At 35.2% G+C, this 16,390-nt stretch overlaps 1 protein-coding gene across 2 annotated transcripts in view; it reads left to right on the top strand.

Annotated features, from left to right (window-relative positions):
* The window catches only part of FBXO11 (F-box protein 11), a 100,892-nt gene that overhangs the window by 68,633 nt on the left and 15,869 nt on the right, over window positions 1–16,390 (top strand). Inside the window, exons 2-11 of one of the 2 annotated variants that reach the window (XM_082642838.1) lie at window positions 6,183–6,310; window positions 6,455–6,539; window positions 6,973–7,114; window positions 9,268–9,397; window positions 10,243–10,326; window positions 10,425–10,557; window positions 11,924–12,030; window positions 12,117–12,228; window positions 12,311–12,417; window positions 12,497–12,634. In XM_082642838.1, the coding sequence (XP_082498964.1) occupies window positions 6,183–6,310; window positions 6,455–6,539; window positions 6,973–7,114; window positions 9,268–9,397; window positions 10,243–10,326; window positions 10,425–10,557; window positions 11,924–12,030; window positions 12,117–12,228; window positions 12,311–12,417; window positions 12,497–12,634 (1,166 nt within the window). Of the gene's footprint in view, window positions 1–6,182; window positions 6,311–6,454; window positions 6,540–6,969; window positions 7,115–9,267; window positions 9,398–10,242; window positions 10,327–10,424; window positions 10,558–11,923; window positions 12,031–12,116; window positions 12,229–12,310; window positions 12,418–12,496; window positions 12,635–16,390 lie in introns of both variants that reach the window. The other variant, XM_082642837.1, reaches the window with a different exon arrangement.

Genomic DNA, 16,390 nt, shown 5'->3' with positions numbered 1-16,390 from the left:
TTTTTGGTATTGAGAGTTATTTTTTATTAGTCTTAGATTACAATTTGACATTTGAATACTGGTATTCCAACGTTAGATGTAAAAGTAAAGGCTATATAAAGTTAAAAGTTAAAATTTTTTAACAAAATATTATTTTGAGGTCTTGTTTTTAGACTTTGTTGTTAGAACAGTACCATAACCAGTCCTTCATGATTTCTTGGTTCCCGATTGGACACAGTTTGGCAGCTATCGTAGATCTTTACTTTAGTTACTGTATAATTTATTTAACATTTTTTTGTTTGCTTCATATGTGCCAAATCTATCATAATTTCAGGAGGGAACAAAAAATAATGGATATGCATGTAAATGAGTTTGCAGAGTTGGAGGTAGGAAGAAGTGAGCAGTTCCTGTCTGGCTTTTTATTTTCTGTAAAGTAGTATGTAAGGTCATCTTAGTCTACCACTAGTGGTGGTTTCTGGGAAAAACTCCTTGAATTGAGTAAAATTAAAGAGTTCTTGATGGATAAGAAATCAACATCTATTCAGCTGTTATTGGGCACTAAGCTGAACATGGAGGAAAAATATAAAATAGGGACCTTGCCCTCAGAGCTTAAATTTTGTTAGGAAAATAACGATGTATGCCAAAAAAGTAAAAAACAGATAAGGCAGGTGTGATGAGGTAAAGAATATATGGTGTATATACAGTACTATAGGAGTTCAAAAGATGAAGAGAACACTAGTGACTAGAGATTGGTTTTTTTTGGTGTGTGTTTTGGGTTTTTGTTTCTTCTAAGCTTTCTCCTTTTGCTTCGTATTTAAAATGGTAGCCAACTGATCTTTTCAGTATGACCCCTTTGTAAAAATACAGTGGTATTTTTAGTCAGTATATTTAGTATATTTAGTCAGTGGTAATTTATTATGAGAGCTGTATAGAATTTAGCACAGATTCTTTATCTCAGCACAAGTAAGAGTTTAATACAGTTACTTTAGAACTGAGCTTTGAGTGCTTTAGAACAGGACAGTGTTCTGAATAAGAAGTTGAGGTTACTGTGGCATTACATGATTCAAATCATGTAGCTTCATGTATTTATTTGGTGTGAACTTCAGCTTGCACCTGAATTAACAAGCACCTTCTCTTTCCTGTTATTACCTGTGCATTCCTTACTTTTCAGTCCTTAATATTTGCTGTGTTGATGGTGAAAAGGAAAAGGTGGTGAAAAGGAAAGATGGTGGTGTCTGGGTGGGTATCTGTAATAGTAAGATCTATAGATTTTAAACAGGAGTGGGATTAGAGAGAGGGCTGTATAGGATGAAAAGTTTGAGCATGTCCTTTTGAGTGTTGTAGAAACTGACTGACTACTAGCTGCACGATAAACCAAGATGATAGAAGTATCACCCGCACGTGCATACATACTGCAAACATATAGAAATGTAATGCAAAAGTGTAAATGCATAGCTAAACTCTGAGGAAGAAAAGAAGAGAAGGAAATTCCCAGGTGCCAGGTATGAAAGAAATCAAATCAATACCTTAAGTGGGAACTGGTGCTGCTGTATAAAATAGTACAGGCCCCTTTTGGTCCTGGATATATGTTCTAAGAAGTCTGGGGTGGAATTTTAGTGGAGAATGGAGATTGGGCCTTTTCAAAATAGAGCTAGCTCTGAGACCCAGGCATGCAGCCTAGAACCTGAAAGAGCTTTCCTAATTGTACATAGATTTTTTTGAAGTGACCAATGATAGAACAATCTAAATGAGAATATAAAATAAGTGTGTATGAAATGATTAAAAGGATAAAAAAAGGAAAGGAAGCATGATGAAGTAACAGGCCAATATGAAAAAGAAACAGACTCGAAAAAATCAAATCACATTCAGAAATTAAAAATATAATCTTGGAATTTGGCTTTACATGGATTAAATAGCATATTAGATATTCTTGCTTGGCTGAAAAGGAAAGAAATATAGCAATAAATGGTTAAGAAGAACTAAATCTAAAATATAATGACCCAAAAGTAAAAAGTTGAAAATACAGGATTGGCAAAATGCTAGGCTGATACAAAACAAAGCAAAAAGCTCTTAGAAAAATATTATCAGGCAAAAACAGATTTTAAAGGCAAAAGTATTATTAAGGATAAAGAGAGCCTTTGCATATTGATGGAAAGGAATAATTCACTAGGAAGAAATAATCTTGAACCTTTATGTCCAAGTAATATTATGTCAAAGTATATAAAGCAAAATTTTACATACTAAAAATGGACTACCTACAGGTAGTGGGAAATTTTAGCACATTTCCTTCAGAAGCCGACAGATAAATCAGACCACTGCTACCACCACCCTCCAACAAAAGTAAAGGCATAGAATATTTGATCAATACAGTTAACAAACTTGATATTTTAGATGTGTTTAAACTTTACTCTCAAAAAACAGAATGTAGATGTTCCTTTCAATCACACATGAAACGTAGAAGTTAACCACATATTAAACTACAGTGGGATGACTCACAAATACCCAAGCATTTAATACTGGCTATATTTTCTGACTACAGCATAGTACATAGAAAACTTACTAGGTTTTCCAGGTTTCATTTGAATAATATTTAAATGGAATAATAATAGCTAAAACATTTATTGAACACAGTGTGAGCCAGGCATACTGCTGAGTGTTTTGCACATGTTATTCTATTTAAACACTTTCAGCATCCCAGTGAATTATAAGATAGTGTTACCATGTTTACTAGTGAGAATATTTAGGTGTAAAAATGTTTATCTGCCTAGGACTTCCCTGGCAGTCCAGTGGTTAAGACTCCGAGCTTCCACTGCAGGGGACGTGGGTTCTATCCCTGGTTGGGGAACTAAGATCCGGCATGCTGCAGGGTGTGGCCAAAAAATTGATTTATTGATTGATTGATTTTTAAAAGTTTATCTGTCCAAGGCCTGTGGTTGGGATAAAACCTCTGTTTTTAAATACACTGTTAAAACCCCCCATCTTTTAAAAACACCTTTATTATCAGAAAATATAGCCAGATAGAAGCTCACATAAAACAAATATATAGTTTATTGAATTATTGTTAAGGTTAGTATTGTAATACCAATAGATGAAGAAGTAGAACTTTACCAGCCACTGCAGAAGCCTTTTATGTGCCCCATTCCTTCCCCACAAAAAACATTTTTATGATAATCATTTTCTGGCTTTTTTCTTTGTAATTTTAATACTGTAATTTACATTTTTAAACAGTATGCTTTAGTTTTGCTTATTTTTCCCCCATTTTTTCCCACATAATTTGTCGAAGAAACTGGTATAGTTTAATCTTTTAGAATTTTTAACAGGTTTGATCAATTTGAGATTTGATGGTTTTGGCAAAATTTTGTAGGTGGTGGTGTGTTCTTTCATCAGGAGATACATAATATCTGGTGGTTTTTCTTTTTGTGATATTAGAACTATTGATACTCAGTGGTTAAATCCATTAACTCTTTAGAGATTGCAGATTTTTATTTTTTCTAATTTTATTATTTCTTCTTCATTTATTGCTGGAATGTTTCTGTAAAGAAGCTTCCCCTCATCTAATACTTGGTTACCTGGTAGTTTAGTTTATATAAGAGAGGAAGAGTAAGTGTTTTGTTATTTCCTGTTGTATAGCAGTTTTCAAAATTATGAGTTGCTTTGCACTAGCATCTTTCAAAGTAACCTTTTTCCCCCTTTTTTTTAAGTGTCATAAACTCACAGATTCAAATATATTTCTTTTGGTTCTTTTCAGTTATTCTTACTGATGCTCAAATTGTCCCATCTTTGGCTAGTGGGAGCTTCTTCAAGTTGGCTCTCTTCCATCATGGAGTTTATATTTTAGTAAATATATGCATGTATAAGCATATGTATATGTATTGCCTTGAAACACACACATATACTAAACACATTGTTGTGTATATTTTGGGTTTTATACTTCCTGTATATTGGAAATAGTTCCTTATCTGTTCTGTATAGAACTGCTTTATATTTTGTAATGGCCACATCGATAGTATAGCTATACCATAGTTTTTTTAACAAACACTTACTGATGAACATTTTGATTGTTACCCAGCAGTATTATAAACAGTACTGCAGTGAATATCCTGGTACTTACTACTTTGCCCATGTGTGTGAATATAGCTGCAGAATCAATTCCCAGAAGTGGAATTGTTAAGTAATAATAGCTATTGTCAAATTGCTCTCCTTAAAGCAATTAAGAACATTTTTTGCCTCATATTATCCTTTGATATATAATACTAGTATGTGATCAAACTTTTTTATGTATATAAATTTATTTCTTTATTTTTGGCTGCATTGGGTCTTTGTTGCTACATGCGGGCTTTCTCTAGTTGCGGCGAGTGGGGGCTGCTCTTCGTTACGGTGCGCGGGCTTCTCATTACAGTGGCTTCTCGTTGTGGGAGCATGGGCTCTAGGTGCGCGGGCTTCAGTAGTTGTGGCATGCAGGCTCAGTAGTTGTGGCGCACGGGCTTAGTTGCTCCAAGGCACGTGGGATCTTTCCGGACCAGGGGTCGAACCCACGTCCCCTGAATTGGCAGGCATTAACCACTGCGTCACCAGGGAAGTCCTGTGATCAGACTTTTTGATCTTTGATAATCTGCTTTGATAAAAAAAAATCTCATTATACTTTTTATTAGTATTTCATTTGTATTTCCTAAATTATGAATTGTCTGTTTGTGTCCTTGGTCCAATTTTCTGTTGAATTGTTAGCCTTTTCCATATTGATTTGTAGCACTCAGATATAATAAGGAAATTACCCTTTCATGACGTGTTGCAAATATTTTTTCCTAATTGTGTTGCTTCTTTTGACTATGTTTATGGTTTTCATTTTCCAAGCAGGATTTTTATTGTCCTATGAATGATGATATTCACTTTGATCCCTTAATTAAGGCAGCATCTGATTGGCATCTCTACTGTAGAGTAATGGTTTTTCCCTTTCTACTTAATCAGTATTTTGTGGGGGAGGTATTTTAAACATCTCCTTATCAAACTTTCCATTTATTCATTTATTTATAGTAGAATGAATTTATGGGTTGTTGTCCATTCAGTGGGTTATAATCCCTTTACTATCATGAGTTTTGTTACTTCAGCATAATTTTGCTACTGGTGGCCATTCAGGCTGACTTCAGTGTTCTTTTGACATGTCCTCATTACTGAGCACTTTCTTGTTTCTGCCACAAGATACTCCAGGCTCATTCTGTATTTCCCTCAACCTAGAATCAGCCATTTCTCCAAGGAGCCCTTACTCCTTTTATAGAGACGTATTCAGAAGCAAAGATCCAAATGCTAGTCATGCTCATTGCTGTTGGAGTGGCATTGCTTCCAGGCTTTGTCAGTGAACAGAGCTAGGGAATATACGTGTGTATAATCCACACATTTCCAAACATCTGTATCTATACCTATTTCTATATCTATCTATCTTTTAAAAACAATGAGTTCACATTGATAATTCCAATCTAACACTGTAAGATTTACTCTAGCTTTCTCTTTTTTTATATTTTAACTCTCTTCTCTTTCAGAAGCCTGGCTTCCATTTGATCAGTCCCTCTGTTGTTTGTTACCAAGCTTCCGGTTCCACCATCCCCTCTCCTGTGCAATGCCCTTCTCTCCCTTCTCTGGCTCTGACTCTCCATTCCAGGCCACCTTCCCCCACATGGACTTGCTTCTTAATCTTAACCCCTCTTGAGCTCCAACACTGTATGCCAGACCACTCTCTGCATGGATGCCCTTTTTATCCTATTTGGTATCTGATACCCTATACTGAACTGTCCCTCTCTTTTGACACCTTTCTCACCCCACTTGGACTCTAACCATGCAGTACTCACTTGTACTCACTCATCAAGTGAACATCCTCCTCACGTTTTTTTTTAAATGCCTTCCAATTTTGTGTCATACCTTGAAAGAGCTTCTCCACTTTAACTTTATAAAAAATAATTTTGTTTTCTTCTAGTGATTTTTATTTATTTATATTGTATGTAAGCATATGGTCTATTGTGGAATTTATTTTGAAGTAAGAAATGAAGTAGAAATCCAGCACTTCTCAGATGGTTATCCAGTTGGCTGGAATTTTGTATAAAAACTGTATCTTCCCCCAAAAAAATTTATAAAGTTTTTTAAAAGTTACTGAATCCATAGAGCTTTTTCTTAAAAATGGGTATCATTTTTCATATTGTTTTTGTTTATAACAGATGATGATGTACCTGCAGATATGGTTGCAGAAGAATCGGGTCCTGGTGCACAAAATAGTCCATACCAACTTCGTAGGAAAACTCTTTTGCCAAAAAGAACAGCGTGTCCTACAAAGAGCAGTATGGAGGTAAATTCAATGTAACTGCTTTTTTTGTGTGTGTAATGAAGGAATTGTTAGGAAACAAACAGAAAGGGGACTGTCAATCATTTTTTAGAAGTAATGATTATGGTAAAAATATTTGCTTAACTAGTTTTCATTTTGTTTTTAAAGGGTGCTTCAACTTCAACTACAGAAAACTTTTTTGGTCATCGTGCAAAACGTGCCAGAGTCTCTGGAAAATCACAAGATCTATCAGGTATTTCCTATGGGAAGCTAAGAAATAGGGTCAAATAATTTTTAGTTTTTGATACCAAAAAATAAAAATCAAATTAAATGTAGTTTATTTGTACATTTGAGATTGAGAAAGTGATTATTACAGAATAAACATGAGAACCATCACCTTCTCCATCTCTGACTGTAATTGTTGTATAAAAATCCTTTTTGTATATTTAGTGTAACCAGTTTTTGAAATGGTGCATACTAGCTAGCTAAAAGAAAGAATACTGTCAAGATAAAAGAAAATAAGTGTGTGTCGTCTATGAAAGCAAATGCTTGTAAAAAGATGATTGTCGTCAAAAAATAAAAGCTGTTCATTAGACAAAATGAAAATTGTGCTCTTTAAATAATGAGAAAGTCTTTGCTAGCATGATAGATTGTTTATATTCTGTTTGTTAATCTCTTTATAGCAGCACCTGCTGAACAGTATCTTCAGGAGAAACTGCCAGATGAAGTGGTTCTAAAAATCTTCTCTTACTTGCTGGAACAGGATCTTTGTAGAGCAGCTTGTGTGTGTAAACGTTTCAGTGAGCTTGCTAATGATCCAATTTTGTGGTAAGTGAAAATTGATTTCTTATTATCTTGAGATATATTACTTGCTTCCCAAAATGCTGAAGATGGTAGGAAAGTTGTAGTGTGAGTTGATGGTTACAATTAAATAGTCAGAAGAAAATTAGAATGCTTATAAATTCCAAGTTAACTGTTTATCACAGATGTTGGTTGTCAGTCCAGGCAGTGTTTTTTTTTTTTTTTTTAATATATTTTTTATAAATTTACTTTATTTATTTATTTTGGCTGCATTGGGTCTTCGTTGCTGCGTGCGGGCTTTCTCTAGTTGCGGTGAGCGGGGGCTGCTCTTCGTTGTGATGTGCAGGCTTCTCATTGCGGTGGCTTCTCTTGTTGCAGAGCATGGGCTCTAGGTGCACAGGCTTCAGTAGTTGTGGCTCGCAGGCTCTAGAGCACAGGCCTGGTAGTTGTGGCACACGGGTTTAGTTGCTCCGCAGCATGTGGGATCTTCCCGGACCAGGGCTCGAACCCATGTCCCCTGCATTGGCAGGCGGATTCTTAACCACTGCACCACCATGGAAGCCCGGCAGTGTTTTTTGTTTTGGGGTTTTTTTTTTGCGGAATGTGGGCCTCTCACTGCTGTGGCCTCTCCTGTTGCGGAGCACAGGCTCTGGACGCGCAGGCTCAGCGGCCATGCCTCACGGGCCTAGCCGCTCCGTGGCATGTGGGATCCTCCCGGACCGGGGCAAGAACCCATGTCCCCTGCATCGGCAGGCAGACTCTCAACCACTGCGCCACCAGGAAAGCCCGCCGCAGTGTTTTTAAAACAATAAAAGAAGTACTTTTTCTGCTACTTGTCAGTTAAAAGCAACAGTGATTATGGGAAATGTTTTTCATTCCATTGCTTTTTAGAAACAGTACGAAGTCTAATTTAAAACAGCTAATTAATTAAATCTGATAGTTAGGTAAGACTGTAGATTTTGTATATCACTTTTGGAAAATAGTTTGGACATTTGTATTTTTGAACCATAAAATAGGCATACCCTGGGACTTCCCTAGTGGCTCAGTGGTTAAGAATCTGCCTGCCAATTCAGAGGACACGGGTTCAATCCCTGGTCCAGGAAGATCCCACATGCCGCGGAGCAGCTAAGCCCGTGTGCCACAACTAGTGAGCCTGTGCTCTAGAGCCCACGATCCACAACTACTGAGCCCACGCTCCTAGAGCCAGTGCTCTGCAGCAAGAGAAGCCACTGCGATGAGAAGTCAGTGCACCGCAACAAAGAGTAGCCCCCACTCACTGCAACTAGAGAAAACTCGCACACAGCAACGAAAGACCCAGTGCAGCCAAAAAAAAAAAAAAAATGCATGCCCTTTGACCCAGCAATTCCACTTCTGAAAATTTGTTTACCCTATTTACAAATTTTTCATAATAGCATAGTTAACAGTGGGGGGAAATTAGAAATAATGGAAAAGTCTAGCAATAAGGGATGGGACTAAAAGTAAACAATGTAATGTCTACTTAGAGGGTTGTGATATAGTCATTAACAGTGATTTTTACAGCTTTTAATAACGGAATATGCTGTGTTATAAAAATTAAAAAGCAGAATACAAAATTTTATGTGTTACAGTCACAACTGTTATAAGTGAAAAAGACTGTAAGGAAATACAGTAAACTGTTTATCTCTTTATACTTTTCCGTATTTTACAACAGCTTATGTGTATTCCATGATGCTAAAAATAAGGTACACCTTAAATTTAAGAAAAAATTATATTTGTGTTAGAAAGGAAAAAGAACAGAGAGCAGAAGAAGAAACACTTTGCTTTGTACAAGAAGTTATAATAGTTATTATCACTCCATTTCTAAAATTTGATGGTTCTTGATAGGACATAAATGAAGCGTCATCATTATTTTTCATCATTATTTAAAATAATCCTTTTAAATTGAAACTGTATGTGGCTTTTACAGTAAGGGTAGCTTTTATTTTCCCCTGACTAAACAGTCAGATTTTAAAGAATTGACACTTACTCTTTTGGGTGGACTGTTTTTTATATGCAGTTACATTGTTTTAGACAAAAATTTTATTTTTACATTTAAAATTCTGCTTTTTCATATTCTTAGAAGTTTTTGAGGCCTCAAATAATTTTTATAGTTGTTTAAAGGACATTTTATGAAGAAATCTTTCATTCCTTTCCTCCTTCAGGAAACGATTATACATGGAAGTATTTGAATATACCCGCCCTATGATGCATCCTGAACCTGGCAAATTCTACCAGATTAATCCAGAAGAATATGAACATCCAAATCCTTGGAAAGAGAGTTTCCAGCAGTTGGTATGAAGTATAAATGGAAAACACTGGTTTATATTACATATTTTAAATAAAAGTTCCTTTTTAAAAATTTTAACTCAAGAATAGGTTTCAAGGGAATTCCCTGGCAGTCCAGTGGTTAGGACTCCACACTTTCACTGCTGAGGGCCCGGGTTCAGTCCCTGGTCAGGGAACTAAGGTCCCAGAAGACTCATGGCACTGCAAAAAAAAAAAAATAGGTTTCAAGTCAGTGGACATTTATCAGCCAACAAAAAAGTCAACAATTCTTTTTTTCACTACTGACATATTTATTAATCATTTAAACAGTTGCAGTAAGTATCAGTAGCCTGAGAGCAGTTATACTTTCTCTGGATCTGTTTGAACTTATATGTAAATTATTACTGTTGAGTAGTTATTTAAAGTTTCACATTTAGCTTAATTTTCATATGGTCCTTTATGGTTCCCAGCTAGGGGTGATTTTGCTCCACAGGGGATGTTTGGCAATGTCTGGAGACATTTTTGGTTGTCACAGCTGGAGAAGAGACTGCTACTGATACCTAGTGGTTAGAGTCCAGGGATGCTACTAAACATCCTACACAGGATAGCACTCACAACAAAGAATTATCTGTTCCAAAATATCAGTAGTGCTGAGGTTGAAAAACCATGTCCTATTTACTGGATATTACTGAGTCATAAACTGTTCTAGATTTTACATTGCAGTATGCAACAGAAAATTTGTTGGACTGATAATTGTTTTTGATAATTAATGAAAAATTCATATAGTACTAAATTAATTTAGACTGTAGTGTTTATGTTAGTGGTCAGTATTTGTTTTTGTTTTTTTGTTTTTGTTTTTTTTGATGTTTTAGTATAAAGGTGCGCATGTAAAGCCAGGATTTGCTGAACATTTCTACAGTAACCCTGCAAGATACAAAGGAAGAGAAAATATGTTGGTATGTTTGATTTGTCTTTTTCTGATATTTAAAATGATGATCTTACAGTTGTATACTGACTTTTTTTTTTTTTTTTTTTTTTTTTTTTTTTTTTTTAGTATTACGATACAATTGAAGATGCTCTTGGTGGGGTACAAGAAGCTCATTTTGATGGACTTATCTTTGTTCATTCTGGAATATATACTGATGAATGGATATATATTGAATCTCCAATCACCATGATTGGTGCAGGTACGTGTAAATGCATTGTCATTAGAATTTTAATATTTTATTTACATGACGGGTTTTTAAAATGCTAGTTACTTAAAATCCAGATGAACCTTGATAATATCTTAATTGTAGGAAAAAATAGGAAATATCATGTATATTTTATATGATGGAAATGAAAACTTTAGAGTTCAAAAATTATAAATGTACCTATTTCTTTTTAGGGGGATGTGTATATTTCTTGATGTCAGTACTTTGTCCAGCTGCTTTAGTTGTTCATTAAGGAGAGAAAGATATTGGTTAATTTTATCTTTTATTTGAAAATACAGAGGATAATGTTTTTATTGCTGTATTTTTAATGAAACAGATGTACTTTTAAAATACTTTCTGTACTGTTTCAAAGCTGTTTTTATGGTCAGGTTGCTAAGAATAAATGTAGTATTTGTTGAGCACTGATTAGTTATTTGAAAATTTATGGGATATCTGATTTTTTTAAGGATACTGTAGTACGAGACCATTTTAAGATAGCTAGTTAATTGTTAGTAGTTAATGAAATTTGCATTTACTGCTCTTTCTTCTTCCCTCCCCCATTTCCACCTCAAAGAAAAGTAGGAGAGAGTATAGAAAAATTTTGCCTACTGATTTCCATTACTTTCCAAATCAAGGCCAGTATTGGAAATAAGTTTAAATAAAGAAGTTGCTCTCTTTCTCTCCCTGCTCATCATCCCTTTCTTTCTTCTCCCTGTGCCTCATTTTCTGGTGCTGCTGGTTGTGATTTGGTTTCCACAAGAAACCCACTTTTTAATATGCCATTGCATTTGATATTAAATACTATTTGTAGTTGAATCTTACTAGAAGTATTACTATACATGGATTTGTGTTTGATGGTACTCAGATAATGTCCATGTTAAGTATGACTGCCTGTATGAAGGCCAATGAAACATAGTTATATATCTGATAAAATGAATATTAGTCCTATCTACTCAATACTAATGTTCTTTAAAAGTTCCCTCTCCAAAAAAAGTACCCAATTTAAAAGCCGTAAAAAGGGCAGTACTGAATTATTAGTTTTATGGCAGAGTATTTTTACTGATTAAAAAAGTAATTTTTAGGGGCTTCCCTGGTGGCGCAGTGGTTAAGAATCCGCCTGCCGATGCAGGGCACATGGGTTCGTGCCCCGGTCCGGGAGGATCCCACATGCCACGGAGCGGCTGGGCCCGTGAGCCATGGCCGCTGAGCCTGCGCGTCCAGAGCCTGTGCTCCGCAACGGGAGAGGCCGCAACAGTGAGAGGCCCATGTACCGCAAAAAAAAAAAAAAAAAAAGTAATTTTTAAATGTCCATTTTATCTGTCTGATAAAGGTAATATGCTTTAAAATATTTTCTTCGTAGCACCTGGAAAAGTAGCAGACAAAGTTATAATTGAAAACACTAGAGATTCAACCTTCGTTTTTATGGAAGGTTCTGAGGATGCATATGTTGGATATATGACAATAAGGGTAAGGCATTTTTTAATTTTTAAGTATGTATGTAGAAATCATTAAGGCAGTGGTTGTTTATTTCAAACAAAATTTCTACTTTTCAGTTTAACCCTGATGACAAATCTGCTCAACACCACAATGCACATCACTGCTTAGAGATTACAGTAAATTGTAGCCCTATTATTGATCACTGTATCATCCGAAGTACATGTACAGGTTAGTGTTCCCATTACATTTTATTATAAAATGAGTCACTGTGTTGCCCAGTAGGTTTTTAAATAAATTATTTGTCTTACAGTTGGCTCTGCAGTATGTGTTAGTGGTCAAGGAGCATGTCCCACTATCAAGCACTGTAACATCAGTGACTGTGAAAATGTTGGACTTTATATAACAGATCATGCACAGGTATTTTTTAATTCTGTGGGTTTTTTTCTTTTTTCTTTTTTTAGCTCTACTAATGTTTATTTCTGGTCAATTGTTGTAGGGAATATACGAAGATAATGAAATTTCCAATAATGCTTTAGCTGGGATTTGGGTTAAAAATCATGGAAACCCAATTATTAGACGGAATCATATTCATCATGGACGTGACGTTGGTGTGTTCACATTTGATCATGGCATGGTAAGAACATTTATTCTTAATAGAAAAACTGACATATCAGTTAAAATTTCAAATAGGTGTCAGCATTGTATCATCACCAAAATGCTGAATTGAAAAGTGTAGGTTTAAAAGAAGATTTCAGCATTATATTCTAAAGTCAGTATGCAGTATCAATTCTATAAATTCTTGAATCTAACATTATATACATGTACGGAAGATGGAGTCCTTAGGGAATTGATGTGATCTTTGAGGGGAGTAAGGTCTAATCCAGTAGTTCTCAAATGTAACTGTGCATAAAAATCACCCATATACAATAAACCAGAATTTTTAAGAACGGGGCCCAGGGTATGCATTTTTTAATAAGCACCATAAGTGAGTTTAATGCAGGTTGTTTGTAGACTACACTTGGAGAAACAATAGTTTCATCATTAGTTTGACTTCCATTTCATTCCTCTTAAAATTTTTTTAACTGGTAGAACTTTAATAAGAAATACAGTGATGATAATATATCAGTTCTAAAATTCTTATGCAGCAGTTAATTAGGCATCTTTATATGTATGATATTATGTTTTAGTTACTACTATGTCATTTTACACAATTTTATAGAGACATGACTTTTTGAGCTCTCTTAGGCCAAAAGTAATGTTCTTGGGTGCCTATTCAGGTATTCTTTTCATTTAATGTCTAATTTTTATTTTTTTGCCACTCTGCACGGCTTGTGGGATCTCAGTTATCCCACTAAAGACTGAACCCGGGCCCTCAGCAGTGAGAGCACACTGTCCTAACCACTGGACCACCAGGGAATTCCCTAATGTCTAATTTTTGTTGAAGTAATTTTCAAGTCCTAGTACAGCATTGGCAACATTTTTTATTAAGAAGTCAGAGCTAGGAGAGGAGGTTTGACGTGGTGACAGACAAGGGTATGGTGAAGTTTTATTGCTATTATATGATATTAATCACGCAACTTTGGAACGTTGAATTGACATATACAAATTGTCAGTTAGCGAAGGAAATTTTGTATTTTCATTTTTTGCGTCTAAAACCCTGATGCAGAACTCTTTTTTTTTAAACTGAACTAGACCATGAGGAGTACCCTTTTATCAAGTTCTGATTAGATGTAAATAGTTTCAGACCGTCCAGCTTATTATATTCCTGGGGTAACAGTAACCTGAGAAAAACAGTTCACTTAAAACTCAGGCTATAGTTTGGGCCTGTAGATAAGAAAGCACAGTGGAGATGACCACTTGCCCTTCTCCAGTTAGAATTTAAAAATTGACATTTTTTTTGCAAATTGTAGCTCTTTTTTCCAAGGAGTGGGGAAGAGGGGAGTTTGGGAATTGGGGAGTCTGGGAAAAGGTATGGAGGTTATCAAAACATAAGAGTCTTGAGAATCTGCCTCCCCACCCCTTTGAGGGCTGCCCGCATTGGCAGTAATTCTTTTTAAAAAATATTTTTATTTTTAATTAATTTATTTTTTGGCCATGTTGTGCGGCATGCAGGATCTTAGTTCCCCAACCAGGGATTGAACCTGTGCCCCCTGTGTTGGGAGCACAGAGTCTTAACCACTGGACCACCAGAGAAGTTCTGGCAATAATTCTTAAGTGGGGGCTTCCCTGGTGGCACAGTGGTTAAGAATCCGCCTGCCAATGAAGGGGACGAGCCCTGGTCCAGGAAGATCCCACATGCAGCAGAGCAACTAAGCCTGTGCGCCAGAACTACTGAGCCTGCGCTCTAGAGCCTGTGCGCCACAATTACTGAAGCCCACGCGCCTAGAGCCCGTGCTCCTCAACAAGAGAAGCCACTGCAACGAGAAGCCCGCGCACCGCAAAAAAGAGTAGCCCCCCCGCTTGCCGCAACTAGAGAAAGCCCGCGCACAGCAATGAAGACCCAGCGCAGCCAAAAATAATAAATAAATAAAATAAATAAATTTATTAAAAAAATAATAATTCTTAAGTGGAATTCTAAATGGAGCTCTTATTTTTGTAATGGGACTATACTATGCTAATATTTCTTTGCCTGTGTTGCCTTTAGACTTTGCCCCAGAGTTACCTACAATTCAAGTATCATATTTATGCATGCCTCTGGTCTCATTCACAAATGATTTGAGGTACCAAAATAACTTTAACCTGAGTAAATTTCCGCATTTTTAAAAGACCTAATGCTGATGGTCAGTTACTAAAATTCACTATAATAATTTACTCTTCACCCCCCCAATACAGTTTACTTTTTATAGATTTAGGTTTATAAATTTTATAACTTTTTAAAAAAGCAAATCTTAGCCAGTCCTGTAGAGATATATATATATATATAAAGGATTGATGAAGAGATTTGTAAGGTATTATAGATTTATAAAGGAAGGATGGAAATAAAGCATATCTTGGGCCTCTCTCATCTGTTTTAGTATTGTGATACAATCCTTTAAAATCCTTTGGTAGAATGTTCTTTCATTCCAAGTATTCTTTGTGTCGGCTGCCCATGATTGGTAGGATGACATCACTAAGGTTAACCTTTTAAAGTTTGACTTTGTTTTTTATAGAATTTCAGAGAACATCAGAATAAACATTTAAACTAGTTCCTGTACTATTCTCTATCTTTATATATATTCATATTTATTGTTCTCTGAAATTGTCTTTCTTTTCCTTGTCTATGACCTACTTAGAATTTAAACTCCTGTATTGGCAAGAATGAATAATGAAAGAATTTTAACTTTTTTTATTTTAAAGAAATTAATGTTTTTGTTAAAATATTACATGCCCAATATAAAAGACATCCCTAGAATTTTAAAGGGTATGACTAGAGTTTGTCATTGTTAACTGCATGTTTAAACTTTGAATACAGTATGAACTCCCCCTTTGAAAAATGATGAAAATACTTTATATTTCAACCCATTTCTACTCCATCATTTGTATTCTTATTTTTCTTTTGTAAAGCTTTATAACATTTACATTCCTACAGTTATTGGTCTGTATTTATATTTATTTACCTTCAGTCCTTTTTTATCACAGTTTTTCCATTCCTGAATTTTTAAATTTTGGTTCATTCTTGGTATGGCTATTTTGTCATCTAGCCATTTTGATTTTATTTTTAAAAGAAAGGCTTATGGGTATTGTAGCTTGAATTCTTGCCACTTGAGAATGCCTACCGTTTACCTTTTAACTTGGCTGAGTATACAGTTTTTTATTATACTTTCTTTCCCTCAGAATTGTGTAGTCATTTTTATATTTCTAGAATTGAGTGTGACAGAAGTCTGAGATCATTCTGGGTTTTTTTTTTCTTTCTGGTGGGATTTGCTTTTCTACTTAAGTATCCATATGTTGTTAATGTTGTGTTTTAATTTTTACTGTTTTTCTGTCCATATGTTCCTTTCTTTAGAAACTTGGCTATTTTCTCTATTACTTACATTGCTCTGTATTGCTTTGTTCTTTTCCTTTAAATTTTGTGTGATTTCCTCAAATCTGTGTCTCTTACTATGTCTACATAGTTGTCTCTTCTGTTTTGTTTCCAATGTGGTTTTCATCTCTGATTTCTTTAATGTATTTTTGTTTTATGGAATCCTTCTAGCATATATAAAATTAGAGACAGTAGTATAATGAATTCCCATGTATATCCATCCTCCACGTTCAAAAACTTTCAGCTCATGGTCAATTTTGTTTCATCTGTACCTCCTCATACATTGCTTATTTTCTTCTTTACTGTGAATTATTTTGAAGCAAATCCCAGACATCATCATCTCATCTGTAAATATTTCAGCATATATGTCTTTCTTTAAAAGATGGG

The sequence above is a fragment of the Mesoplodon mirus genome (genome assembly GCF_964341445.2).
Source record: "Mesoplodon mirus genome assembly, chromosome: 14".
In the NCBI taxonomy this organism is placed as follows: Eukaryota; Metazoa; Chordata; class Mammalia; order Artiodactyla; family Ziphiidae; genus Mesoplodon; species Mesoplodon mirus.
The sequence above is the reverse complement of the archived record's forward strand: the minus strand, read 5'-3'. Positions and strand labels throughout refer to the sequence as shown.